The sequence below is a fragment of the Mus caroli genome, chromosome 19 (genome assembly GCF_900094665.2).
Source record: "Mus caroli chromosome 19, CAROLI_EIJ_v1.1, whole genome shotgun sequence".
Lineage (NCBI taxonomy): Eukaryota > Metazoa > Chordata > Mammalia > Rodentia > Muridae > Mus > Mus caroli.
This window is the reverse complement of record NC_034588.1, coordinates 7,203,389-7,217,006: the sequence shown is the minus strand read 5'-3', so window position 1 is coordinate 7,217,006 and position 13,618 is coordinate 7,203,389. Positions and strand designations below refer to the sequence as shown.

Here is a 13,618-nt window from a genome sequence, read left to right as displayed (position 1 = left end):
TAGGCTGGCCCACACACATCAAGAAGACGGAGAAAGCAAGGGTTCACCGGGCGCTAGTCTCTGGACAGCCTGGCCCCTCCCCGCTTGTACCTCCTCCCTCCTCCTCCCCAGGTTTCTATGTTACATTGGTGGTGAGCCGTTGGTGGAGCCAGTACGAGAACTTGCCGTGGCCCGACCGCCTCATGATCCAGGTGTCTAGCTTCGTGGAGGGCAAGGATGAGGAAGGCCGTTTGCTGCGGCGCACGCTCATCCGCTACGCCATCCTGGGCCAAGTGCTCATCCTGCGCAGCATCAGCACCTCGGTCTACAAGCGCTTTCCCACTCTTCACCACCTGGTTCTAGCAGGTTGGCAGTATCTGGAGTGGGTGGGCCCGCAGGGCCAAGCCTAACCTGAGACGGGGCCTGAGACTTGACAAGGTGCTGGGTGGAGCCAGAGTCCCCTGGGCTTGAAGAGGGTGAAGTGGGGCAGGGCTCATGGGGTCAGACTGGGGACAGAATTGGGCAGGTCAGAATCAGGGGCTCAAAGTAGAGCAAGGCCAGAGTAAACCAAAAAAGGGAGGGATTTGAAAAAGGGTCAAGAATCCTTCAGGGATAAGGGAAGAAGTGTGGGTTTGGGAACTGATGGGTCTACCTCCTTTCCCTCTGCCTATCCTGATCTCCGTTTTCCTGGCTGGATGGCTTGACACGTGTCCCTAGCTTCCCTTTGATTTGGCCAGGGCCTGAATCTGGCTAATAACAAAGCGCCCTCTCCTCCCACCTCCTGCCCCATGGGGTCCAGAAGAGCACCCAACTGGGACTCAATAATTTTGTGTGTTGAAACAAACATGGTAAAAGAGCCCTAGGGGACTGGGCTGGCTGGGTTTCCTGGTGCAGCCCACTTCTCCTTTAGAGTTACCTCTTGCCTTGTCCACTCTGTCCGGCAGGCTTTATGACCCATGGGGAACATAAGCAGTTGCAGAAGTTGGGCCTACCACACAACACATTCTGGGTGCCCTGGGTGTGGTTTGCCAACCTGTCAATGAAGGCCTATCTTGGAGGTCGAATCCGGGACACCGTCCTGCTCCAGAGCCTGATGAATGTGAGCCCACACCTGGGATGCAGTGGGAAGGGTTGTGGCTTCCTTTAAAGAGAAGGCTGGAGGGTCTTCCCACACTGCCCGTCCTGGTAGTATATGATATTTCAAACAAGATTCTACAGCCCAAGGTGGCTCCTCTCCAAAACTCCCTTCTGTCTCCTCTCTGAGTGAGCCTATGATGTCTTGGCTCCTTTTTGTTAGATGAAGCCACTGAGACACAGGTCTAGGGAGCTGCATATGGCCACACAGCCAAAGCTGCTCCATTATCGTCATTGCATTGTATCTGGGGAAGAGCAGTGGGAGGGTTCTGGGGTCGGCACCTCATCCTCCTTTCCCGCCCATCAGGAGGTGTGCACCTTGCGTACTCAGTGTGGACAGCTGTATGCCTACGACTGGATAAGTATCCCATTGGTGTACACACAGGTAAGAACTGTGGGAAACTGCAGCTGTAAAGATCCAGAAAGCACTCTTCCTTAGAGACTGAGTACAATCTCACAGGCGGAATTAGGCCTGGACTTGGAAGATTCTGTGCTCCTGCCTGCTCCAGCCAGCAGGGGGAGTGCTATCATCTTGGTCTTAAAGAGGAGCTGGCGATGGAGGGGTAGAGCTCATTGGGTGGTGCTTGCCATGCGTGCATGATTCCCTGGGTTTGATATACGCCATTGCATGAAACTGGTCATGGTGGCACACACCTGTACTTCTAACCCCCTGGATCTAGTGGCCTGAGTGTTGTGTTTTAGAAAAAGATAAGGAGAGAAGGAATATGTTCTATGGATGTGTAGTCAGGTGTGGGGGAAGGAGGTGCCTCCATGGGCCCATGCTGAGGCATCCCTTCCCCCTGAGGGACCAGCCACACAACGATGGTATAGTATAGAGTAGAGTTATTCAGGGCATGGGGAGGGGAGTTAAGAGGGAGAGAGAGAGAGAGAGAGAGAGAGAGAGAGAGAGAGAGAGAGAAAGAGAGAGAGAGAGAGAGAAAGAAGAGGAAGAGGAGGAGAAAGAGGAGGGGGAGGCCAGCTATGAGTACTCAGAGAGAGGGTGAAGGGGGATGGGGAGAGAGGGGAAGGGGGCAATAGGACAGAGTGGGAGCAAGAAGACAAGAGAGCAATAGGGAGAGGAGGGGACAAGCATCCCCTTTTATAGTGAGTCAGGTACAACTGGCTGTTGCCAGGTAACTTTGGGGTAGAGCTTAGACAAAGTGCTAACACAGACAGAGATCAGAGGTTCACTGTCATCCTTGGTTATATAGTGAGTTTCTTACCAGCCCGGGCTACATAAGACCTTGTCTCAAAAAATAAAAGTAAACAAACAAAATATACACACATACACACACACAAAGAAGGGTAAACAGACCCAGACACAAAAGCGTGGAGGTCAGAACAAGGCTGTAGACACCAAAGCTTTCGACCATGGTCCCAGCTTAGCCCTTTCTGCTACCTGTGTCTTTTCTCCTTCCAGGTGGTGACAGTGGCAGTATACAGCTTTTTCCTTGCATGCTTGATCGGGAGGCAGTTTCTGAACCCAAACAAGGACTACCCAGGCCATGAGATGGATCTGGTTGTGCCTGTCTTCACAATCCTGCAATTCTTATTCTACATGGGCTGGCTGAAGGTGAGACTCACTGCATACTACCCTCCCCCATAGTGTGGGCATGGCGAAGGGGTCATGGCCAGCAGCCACTTGGGAGAGAGACAGGCAGCTGCAAAGTATCTGGTTGTGTATATCACACATGCATGAGCCATACATACAGAAACTATTCTGTCCCCCCCCCCACACACACACGAGAAAGAGAGAGAGACTCTAGTTTCAATATACCCTCTCCCAGTTCCCTTTGCTTTCTAAAGACTCCACTAAATTATACTTTCATGACTGAAATTATCTGAGGTACCTCACTAACTATCAGAATGTTGTCTGGACCCACAAAACAGATATCACCTCTGTGGAGCTTTGCTTGAGTATTTTAGATATCAGTGTCCAGGAAACTCCCCTCCTGGCCACTCTAGTTTAGCCCCAGCCTCAGCATTTATCTCTAACCTCACAAAACAACAGATACATGCATATTGGAAGATAGATAGGTGAACAAAAATTTACATGGGTGAGATCAAGGTGATGACTCTGCTGTGTGACATAGGAGGGGACAGTTTGGTCTTCAGGGACAGGCGGGCTCGTGAGGGAGAGGCAGAAGAGTAATATGTGGGCATCCCATTGGGAGTGGCTGGGGCCCAATGGCCATGAAGACAGTTGTTAAGGAGGAAGGGCATCATGAGGGGGTCAAAATGGGAGGACACAAGGCTTGGGGCTGGAAAGCAGAGTAACCAGGTTCTCAGAGCGTCACTCCTCTCCCCACCTCTAGGTGGCAGAACAGCTCATCAACCCCTTCGGGGAGGATGATGATGATTTTGAGACGAACTGGATCATTGACAGAAACCTGCAGGTATAAGGGGGTATGCAGAGACCGTGTCGTAGACCCTTCTCAAAGAGGGGTCCAAAGAGGGGACCCAGCAGTTTCTCAGGGAGACCACACAGTGAAGTGTCTTCCCCTCCTCTAACGTCAGCACCTTTCTCAGCCAGTCATTCACTCACAGGATTCTCACCTCGACTTTGGAGACTGCATCAAGCATCAGTGTCTTTAGTGACACGGGAGGGGAAACTGGGGTGCAGAGGGAATTAACGGACAGTTCCTGAGGCATCCATCAGGCAGGCTCATGGTCCTGCCTGAGCTGCCCAGTCTATTGGCTACCACTTCGGTCCTTGGCAACCAGGTGTCCCTGTTGTCCGTGGATGGGATGCACCAGAACTTGCCTCCCATGGAACGTGACATGTACTGGAACGAGGCAGCGCCTCAGCCGCCCTACACAGCTGCTTCTGCCAGGTCTCGCCGGCATTCCTTCATGGGCTCCACCTTCAACATCAGGTAGACAGTGCCAGGGGACTGGGTGGGAAACTTTTTAAGTATAAGCAATTTGGAACAGCTCTTATTACTACACTGGGTGCCCGGTAAGGGCTAGCCAGTGGACTGTGCTCTTCACAGACATTAATTTTTTTCCCCTCCCAATAACCTTTGTTTGCTGTGTCTACTCTTCAGGCAGTTAAGTACGGGCTCATAGGGACTAATAAAGTTGCCCAGCCCAAAGGCACATGACAAAGGACACTTCTGAGCCAGCTGTCTGGTTCTAGCCCCACATGCTTCCTACTTATTTTCGATTGGTTTTCTTGAGTCTCACATAGTCCAGGATGGCTTCAAACTCACTATGCTGGGGAATGAGAGGCAGGCACTGTTGCTTTGGCTTTGGTGTTTTGCTTTGTTTGAGACAAGTCCATGACTGTGTAGTTCGGGCTGCCTTGGAATCCCTGACTAGCCCAGGCTGGCCTTAAATTCACATCCAGTGTTAGGAATACAGGTGGGAACCATCACTATGTGCGATACTTTTTTTTTTTTTTTTAAGACAGGCTTCTCCACATAGTCCTGTATGTCCTGGAGCTCTCTAGGTAGACCAGGCTGACCTTGAACTCACAGAAATCCTCCTGCCTCTACCTCCTTAAATCCTGAGATTAAAAACATGCTGTGTTCCACCACACCCAGCTACATCCATACACTGCACTATGCTATGTTAGACCCTCCAGTCCAATCTCTCCTGTGTACAGACCAGAGAGAAACAGGACTTTTCCAGGGGCAGTCAGCAATTGATGATGCTGTGAGATGCCAAGGCTGGCTTTCTTTTTTTTTTTTTTTTTTTAAATTTTTATTTATTTATTATATGTAAGTACACTGTAGCTGTCTTCAGACACTCCAGAAGAGGGCGTCAGATCTTGTTACAGATGGTTGTGAGCCACCATGTGGTTGCTGGGATTTGAACTCCGGACCTTCGGAAGAGCAGTCGGGTGCTCTTACCCACTGAGCCATCTCACCAGCCCCAAGGCTGGCTTTCTAGCTCTGACCAGAGAAAGTAACCTTTGCGGGGACATGGAATTCTAGGAAGCCTGGGATGTAGGAGGACAGTATTTGTAAGGGAGTCCCAATAAGAGATAGGGCCTCCCGAATAGATTGTCCTACAAAGACCTCCTTACACCCACAGCAGCCAAAATTTCCTCTGTACAATCCCATTTCATCCAAATTCCCCCAGATACAGTAGGCCGAATGTGCCTTCCCACACAGTCCTCTGGCTGACAGAGGTGAGCAGGCTCTGGAGTATCTAATGTATTTGTACACTGTACTAGACCGCTCTCTCTCTGCTCTTTTATGAGCCAAAGAGTTCATTAAGCTGAAACAAGAAATAGGAACATTTTGGAAGATGTTTTTGAACCTGTTTCATCTGAACATCTTCCCCACCACCACTCTCCCAACACACACACACACACACACACACACACACACACACACACACACACTGAACCTAGTGTGGCATTGGGTGCAGGCCCTGCATTCAGGGAATGTGCAAGCTAGTAGTGGAGTAGGCTCTAACTCATGGCCAAAGACTGGGCAGACACAGAACAGAAGTTGCTGTTGGCCAAGAGGTGACCACCTCCTGGTCCTGCAAGTAGATCTTAGAGCCAGGGGAGTTTTGGATGTGGGCAAGGGGCCCATCCTGAGTAAACTTTTTCTTACAGATTAAAGGTCCTGGGGCCTCAGGAAGTCTGCTGCCAGGAAGCCAAAAAGGCCTTTTGGTGTATGTTACTCCCCACTGGGTAACATAAATTCTTTGTTCCTGCTCGGCCTTATCTGAACAGGCTTCACTAGGAGCAGAAGTTCCCATTGCCTGGAGGGAGATACTCTAACAGAAGGTTGCCTGATAAAGATTAGACTGTGGGATTCAGGGAATTAGTGTGGGTTAAAGCAGGAGTGCCTGAGTTTGACCTCCAGAACAGATGGTGTCATTTGACACCATACACTTGTAACCAAAGTGCTAAAGCAGACTCAGAGAGTTGCCTGGAGATGGCCGGTCAGATAATCTAGCCTAATTTGTGAGCTTCAGGCCAGTAGGAGACCCTGCCTGTCCCAAAGAAAGTGGATGGCTTTCTGAGGACACAAATGGAGATTGTCCTCTGGCCTTCAGCCAGGCATACGCAGGTGCATCACACACCTATGAACACCAACTCTGTAATGCTAGACTGGAAAGTTGACTGTTATCAGTGAGCGAGAATCTAAGGTAAATTGGGCCTTGATGGACTCCCTGGGAAGTGTAGGATCCATCAGAAGAGGTGAAGCCTTGGTCCTGGGCAGACATTTGCTTCCATCTTTTCTTTGTCCACTTACTCAATCTTTTTTTTTTTTAAGATTTATTTATTATTTATTATATGTAAGTACACTGTAGCTGTCTTCAGACACTCCAGAAGAGGGAGTCAGATCTCGTTACAGATGGTTGTGAGCCACCATGTGGTTGCTGGGATTTGAACTCCGGACCTTCAGAAGAGCAGTCGGGTGCTCTTACCCACTGAGCCATCTCACCAGCCCCCACTTACTCAATCTTACACATCTCTTTTCCTTCCAGCCTGAAGAAAGAAGACTTAGAGCTTTGGTCAAAAGAGGAAGATGACACGGATAAGAAAGAGCATGGTTATAGCAGCACCATAGGATGCTTTTTAGGACTGCAATCCAAAAACTACCATCTTCCCTTGAAAGACTTAAAGACCAAACTATTCTGTTCTAAGAACCCCTTCCTCGAAGGCCAGTGTAAGGATGCCAACCAGAAAAACCAGAAAGATGTCTGGAAATTTAAGGGTCTGGACTTCTTCAAAAGTGTTCCAAGGTTTAAGAGGACAGGCTTCCATTGTGGCCCACAGGCACCCAGCAGCTACCCTCCTGAGCAGTCAGCACCCTCCAGTTCAGACACAGGTATGGACACTTAAACACAAAAGCCTAACACCCATGACTTCTGAGACCAAGAAGAACACTTTGTTTTCAAGGCTTATTTTTATTTTATTATTTTTTTTATGTATGTGTGACTTTGTGAGTATATGCCGCATATACTGGTACCCTGTAGTTATAAACACTTGTGAGCTGCCTGATGTGGGTGCTGGAAATCAAACTCAAGCCCTCTGGAAGAGCAGGAAATACTCTTGACTGTTGGCACATCTCTCCAGCCCTACCAAGAACACTGTTAAATTGTTCCTAGGTGATGGGCCTTCCACAGATTACCAAGAAATCTGTCACATGAAAAAGAAAACTGTCGAGTTTAACTTGAACATTCCAGAGAGCCCCACAGAACATCTTCAACAACGCCGTTTGGACCAGCTGTCAACCAATATGCAGGCTCTAATGAAGGAGCATGCAGAGCCCTATCCCTACAGGTCTGTCCACCTAAAGAGCTGCATTCCCTGTGTCTGCCATTTCAGTTCTGAGTCTACCCAACAAATCCCCAAGATTTCATTACTACTGACCTGTGGGGGAAACTTGTGTTCCTACACTAGCTGAGGGTTAATGCCAACTACCTAGGAAAGAACCCTGTGATAGAGGCCTTTTGCTCACTCCACCTAAGGGCTTGATATGAGCAACAAACATCTATTAAGTGAAATAATACTGACAGAATGCTGAAATGATGCCCATCTTGGGAAGTAATGAGTTTCTTCTTGCAGGGGTGGTTGGCTAGCCTCTTGCAGGTAGCCTTGAGACAGAACTGAGACTCTAGCTAGTGTAGCTCAAGGGCCAGCCTCACTATTTGTTAGATGGCAAATAAACACTTGTCTTTACCCGAGCACTTCCCACCTCACTTCAGGCACTGGCCATGGTCTTCTAGGATATCTTCTTGGGTCTGAGGCCTTGCTTAATACTTCCAAAAAGCATAAACCATAAGCCTAATGTCATTTCTCTTTTACATTTCTTGGGACACTTTTGCCCAATTAACAAACATCCCACCCTCTCACCTTGATCACACATCCTGAGTGTTAACTTCCCACTTCCATATTCCCATTTTTATCTGTGTCCAGAACATCTTTTTCGTAAGTGGAAGGGCAACAATTTCCAGCTTGCTTCTAGTACTAGTCATTAACATTTACAGACCATCCCAGTGTGTTTAAGACCAGCTTCCACCTTTGTCCTCAGTCAACTCATGCTATGAATATTCTCCCACAGGGATGAAGCTGACACCAAACCTGTTCTCTATGAGTGATGCCTCACAGCCTGGCCCTGACTTGCAAGGATGCCGAGCAGGGCACTGACCCAGTCAAAGGCACACAGCAGCGACACCCAAGAGTATGTTCCCACGACAGTCTAGCAAGTAACTCAGAACCAAGAGTGCTTAATAGTCCTGTCTGAAAACACCTGTATTTTACTCTTTCCCAAACTAAGGAGTTTAATAAACGTGAATATTCTTTTAGGTGTTTCAGTGTGATTAGTGTAACCGGCAGTGAAGCAACTGGAAGCTGGCATGCTTATCCTCAATCACAAAGACAAGAATCTGGGTACCAAAATTCTTTATTTGAAGAAATGGTACAAATTAAAGAACTTAAGCAGATGTTTTGGTGCAACTTATAGAAAAGATAAAGGCAGCCTGACATGCATGCACTGCCTCAGTGACNAGTAAAGTCACGTGGCTTTGGGGAAGTCAGCTTAGCTCTCATCACTGTGTCCCAGGGTGTGCTTGTCAAAGAGATACTCTGCCATGCCAGCTTCAGGGGCACCCATCTTGCGTAAGTTGGTCACGTGGTCACCCAGTTCTTTAATGGATTTCACCTGTTCACTCAGGTAATATGTCTCAATGAAGTCACATAACTAGGAAAGAGAACATGGGACAAAGTTACTGGTCAGCTCTCCCAAGCCCTGTGGCAATTCATCCCCCGTTTCCGATACTCACGTGGGGATCATTCTTGTCAGTAGCCAGTTTGTGCAGTTCCAGTAGTGACTGATTCACACTCTTTTCCAAGTGCAGTGCACACTCCATTGCATTCAGCCCGCTCTCCCAGTCATCACGGTCTGGTTTCTGAATGAAACATCGGGTCAATTCATCTACCAATCAACCCAACCCAGGAAACACCTCACACTGAACCAATCATGCTCTGGGCAAAGGACTGCCCTCAATTTCCTCAAACAGCTTTCACCGCAAGATGCTCGACAACTGCTATTTGCCAACAACGTACAAGGGCAGAAGCCTCAGCGCACCATCATTTCCTGAATAAAGTCTAACCGCTCATTTAGGGCACCCCTAGGATCTACTTACCTTTATATCCTGCAGGAAGATTCGGCCACCTCGCTGGTTCTGCAGCTTCATCAGTTTCTCGGCATGCTCCCTCTCCTCATGAGATTGGTGGAGAAAGTATTTGGCAAAGTTCTTCAGAGCCACATCATCTCGGTCAAAATAACAAGACTGAAAGTGGAAAGGGTACATGTTACTGATCTCCACTGCAATGGCTCTATGTGCAAAGGCTGTTAGCCATCCTACTCGGCCTTTTAAAAGTTCAGTAAGGATGGGAAGGCAAACTTTGGGACTTGGCTTTATCAAGTGTTCTACAGCTCGGTATTAGTGCAGAGAAAAAAATTTAAGCCAAGGCCAAATCTACTTGTCTAAGAGGTAGGGTGCTAGAGTATCCTGCATTGGGAGGCCATTTTTCTCCTCCTTCACCAATCATCATGCCCAGTTAACAATTGAGGGCATTGCATTTTTGCACAAATATATTAGGAGAAGCTTTGATTTTCAGTTTTAGGCACTCAGTGTATTCCTATTCCAGGAATGACAGCCACAGAAGTTGGACCTGTTTCAAAATCCAGGCCTTCCCCAAACCTGTTTTTCAGAAACAATTATTACATGGAAAACTTCCTTGTCCAGCAATTGATAGTGGGCTTTTCCCAACAAGTATGTACCTACCACTTGTTAGTAAGCCACAACTCATGCAAAATAAAAATACAGTACCCTAGATGCCTTGTAAGTGCAAGGTCGGGGTGACACTGGTAACTACAGAAGGGGAGATTCCTAGCGATGATAAGTTTCAATGCAAGTGAGGCTCTGTGATAAGCAGAGAGGTGGAGGCGGCTGCTTTGAAGGGGACAAGAGTAAGCTCACAAGAGATAAGCCTCTTTACACCAGGCCCCAAGGCTGCCACTCGACACCATGACCAAGCAGACCCGCCATACTCCAGGAGGAACTGGAGCAGGATGCATACCCAAACAGAGAAGCCTGTAGGCCACGTGATCGGAGGGGACGAGAGCGTGCAGAAAACGCACCTAACTGCAGGGTTGATTGGCCAGGCTGACAGTCATACAGCCCTAAGGCTTCAAAAAAAAAAAAAAAAAACCAGTGGTGTAATGACATGCCTGATCTATGATGCAGGAGCCACAAGGTGCTATGTGCTCAGACTTGCCACCGCAGGGCTGCCTGCCTTAGGAAAGAACCCCGAACAAACTCCATTTTCCAGAAGGGCGCTGGAAGGCGGGGAAGCCCGCAGCAGGCCACGCCCCGACCCACCCTCCGCCTGCTCCCCAAGTGGCCCTGAGGAGGCCGCACCCGGTTCCACCCGCCAAAGGCCAGGCCGCACTCACCATAGACAGATAGACGTAGGAGGCATACAACTCCAGGTTGATCTGGCGGTTGATGGCAGCCTCCGCGTCCTGGTGGTAGTTCTGGCGCACTTGCGAGGGAGACGCGGTGGTCATGGTGGCGGCGGGGCGAGGCGCGGTGACGACGCTGGAGCGGCGAAACGACGAAGTTGCAAAGGGCTCAGGCTCGAAGCGGCCGGCGGGGGTCGGAGGGGTCGAGCACCGGGTTCCGTTCAAGCACTGTTGAAGCAGGAAACCGCGGCGACTCTGGGCGAGAACGTCTGGCGCAGGAGGGCACAGCGGGCCGTACTTATAGCGGGATCCTGCGTCAGGCGAGCGCTGGCCAATCAGCGCGGCGGGCCGCGCCGCCCCGCCTCTTCCTGTGGGCGTGTTGCCCAAACCCTCAGGGCGCGGGCGGGGAGGAGCCTGTGTGAGTGTGAGGCGACGCAAGGGGCTCTGAGCTTCTGCAAGAGCGGTGCCTGGCAACAAGCGGGCTGTTTTCTGTGGCCCGGGGCGGGCGTAGTTGGATCTAGCTGTACTGCAGAGGCATCTGGGTCCCAGATGGGGACAGAGGGTACCGAGGAGGATGATTTTCAATTCCCACAGGACATCCCAAAACTCTAGGCAAAGTGCGTGTTGTTAGCCGTGACATACACCAGACACGACTTCGTCTTACAAATAGGAAAATGGAAGCGTGGCGCTGTAAATGGCGAACGACATATAAGTTGGACTGGGAAAGAGCGGCTTTCTCTCCTTCAGAATCTGTGGAGAGAAGCTCAGAGGAGGAGTAGGGGAACTATTGGGGAGGAGGTTAGGGTCTACCCTGTTCTTCTGATTCAAGCAACCCCGGCTTTTTACTAAGGCAAACATGGCTCTGAGAACAGTTGAAAAAACAAAGGCAAAGAAGGCGCATTTCTCCTTAAAGCAGGACAGCCGCCATCTGTCTATAGGGCAATCCTGAGGCCAAACCATCTAGGTTTCTGAGAAAGCCCCTGGTGATGCTTGAAATTAAGAGACGTCTCTGGATTAGAAAAGTAAAGAAGTGACCTACGTGTGTCTGTTTCAAAATGGTCTCCTTTATCTTTCTCAGTAACCTTGGGTTTGTCCTTGGAGTGAAGCTGATGCTGCAGAATGGCAGGTGACAGGTGCAGGAAACTGCAGAGGGACAAGCCAGCTGTGTATATCTTGTAGCTGTGGCCCAGCTTCAAAATGGGTGCGAATTCTTGGATAGCAAGCAGAACTAGAGATTAGCCACTGTGTCTTGCTAGGCCCTGCCATCCACATCCGCTTGTGCTCAGCCTTGTCTAGTCTCTAACACAGGTGGAGAACCAGCAGACACTGTTCATATTCTTAAAACTGGAAGTTGGACTTAGATTTTGTTGTTATTGTTTTGAAACAAGATTGACAGGGTTACTGGATCAGTAACCCAGACTGGCCAGGGACTCTCTATGTAAGCCAGGCTGGTTCATGATTCTCCTGCCACAGTTTCCAGAGAGCTGGGATTATAACTCTCTCTCTCCCCTTTTAAGGTCTACTGAAATGCATTACTAGTGGTACTTAGTCTTTTAAAACTACACGTTATATATGTTCTTTTCAGGAAAGATTTCAGTGGTACTCTAGCTGCAGGATGCTTCTGGATAAATATCCTAGAGTCAGACTTCAGGACGATGGCCCTAAGAGACTGATGCTGAGCTAAAGTTGATGAACAAATTCCCTTTGGAAAGTGGAGGAGGGAGGTGGGGAAAGGAATTCTAAGTAGAAGGAATAGCAAATGGGCAGGCATGGGAATACTTCCCTTGTTCAAGGAACCTTAAGGAAAGTGTGTTTGTTGGCCGGAAAAACAAAGTGCAATTTGGGGAGAGCTGGAAAGAACATAGTCAGACTGGCGAGCCATAAAAAGTCATTAAACTTTACCCTATAGGTAATATGGATATATCATATCCATTTGTTTTTAGGAACATTACTGTGAATCAATACAAAGCTGGTAGGAGTCCAGCCTAGTCATTGTCACATGTAGAATGCATGCAATTTTTTTTCTAAGGGTAACCACCATCAGAAAAATATGATGGAAGACCAGCAAGAGGGTGATGGTGGTGAGTAAATATTTTCACTAACCTTAGCAGTATAGACTCAAGTAGCAAGTAATAAGACCACCAACACCACAAGACAAAACCAAGCAAGTATTGAGGAAAGGAGGCGCTATCTTCCTGAAGGGTCATCTTCCATACTACAGTGTCAGCTCTAGCCCTGTAATCCAACAGAGTCAGAGGTGTGAAAATACAGTATCTCTTTGTCAGGTCGTGTTTCTGAGGTTCATATGGAGCCAGTGGACTAGCTTGTAAGCCCTGAAGAAAACAAAGGTTGTGAGGGAAGGATGGCTGGAGATAGCTATCATATCATCAAATGTGGGATGTATATGCACAGATACATATATATTACAATAAAGTATGGCTTTGGTACTGACAGGAAGATGAGAGCAAAATCAAAATACTCCCACCCACATATGTGTGGGAACTCGATATAAGCTAAAGGCATGCATTTCAAATTAGGGAAGGAAGTATGGGTTTAGCCAAAAATATCGACACAATTGTCATGTGGCTAAAATGAATAACTCTGTATTTAAAAATACCTCCCAGGTGAATTAAAAATACAACTCTTAAAGTTGAAATCTATACAGTTTTAAGAAGACTATAAAGATTATCCAAATTTGGAATAGGGAATATTCTTTTGAATCTCTCAAAAGTTGGCAGGTTTGGCCACTTAAAAATTAAAAGAGGGGTGGTGGTGGCGGCGGCGGCGCACGCCTTTAAACCCAGCACTTGGGAGGCAGAGACAGGCGAATTTCTGAGTTTGAGGCCAACCTGGTCTACAAAGTGAGTACTAGGACAGCCAGGACTATACAGAGAACCCCTGTCTCGAAAACAAAACAAAACAAAACAAAAAACAACAAAAAAAAAGGGTTTATATGGAAGATATTTTTAAACAAGGTTAACATAGAAACATTGTGTTGGGCTGCTGGTATGTGTTACCCATAGGAAGGATGAAGATTAAGAGCCAGAATGTTTATGCACAATTAT

The 13,618-nt window shown here is 48.2% G+C and overlaps 2 protein-coding genes across 2 annotated transcripts in view; one reads left to right on the top strand and one right to left on the bottom strand.

Annotated features, from left to right (window-relative positions):
* The window catches only part of Best1 (bestrophin 1), a 16,580-nt gene extending 8,188 nt beyond the window's left edge, over positions 1–8,392 (top strand). The window contains exons 4-12 of the mRNA XM_021151749.1: positions 112–345; positions 924–1,078; positions 1,421–1,498; positions 2,534–2,686; positions 3,429–3,509; positions 3,838–3,989; positions 6,565–6,908; positions 7,189–7,363; positions 8,145–8,392. Coding sequence (XP_021007408.1) covers positions 112–345; positions 924–1,078; positions 1,421–1,498; positions 2,534–2,686; positions 3,429–3,509; positions 3,838–3,989; positions 6,565–6,908; positions 7,189–7,363; positions 8,145–8,181 — 1,409 coding nt within the window. The 3' untranslated portion in view covers positions 8,182–8,392. The remainder of the gene's footprint in view (positions 1–111; positions 346–923; positions 1,079–1,420; positions 1,499–2,533; positions 2,687–3,428; positions 3,510–3,837; positions 3,990–6,564; positions 6,909–7,188; positions 7,364–8,144) is intronic.
* Positions 8,393–8,468: 76 nt separating this feature from the next.
* Fth1 (ferritin heavy chain 1) lies at positions 8,469–12,942 on the bottom strand. The gene is made up of 5 exons (XM_021152013.1): positions 12,657–12,942; positions 10,545–11,161; positions 9,229–9,375; positions 8,866–8,991; positions 8,469–8,783 (listed from the first exon to the last, which is right to left on the bottom strand). The coding sequence occupies exons 2-5, from the start codon at positions 10,656–10,658 to the stop codon at positions 8,622–8,624; spliced, it is 549 nt and encodes a 182-aa protein (XP_021007672.1). The 5' UTR covers positions 10,659–11,161; positions 12,657–12,942; the 3' UTR covers positions 8,469–8,621.
* Positions 12,943–13,618: the final 676 nt, after the last annotated feature.

What these genes read in the sequence shown, in the direction of transcription:
- Fth1 (XM_021152013.1), bottom strand. Translation starts at nt 10,658, where the DNA reads ATGACCACCGCGTCTCCCTCGCAAGTGCGCCAGAACTACCACCAGGAC. An exon ending in TCTTCCTGCAGGATATAAAG is followed by an intron (nt 8,992 to 9,228) that starts GTAAGTAGATCC and finishes TGTTTCATTCAG; the next exon opens with AAACCAGACCGTGATGACTG. An exon ending in CTGACAAGAATGATCCCCAC is followed by an intron (nt 8,784 to 8,865) that starts GTGAGTATCGGA and finishes TCTCTTTCCTAG; the next exon opens with TTATGTGACTTCATTGAGAC.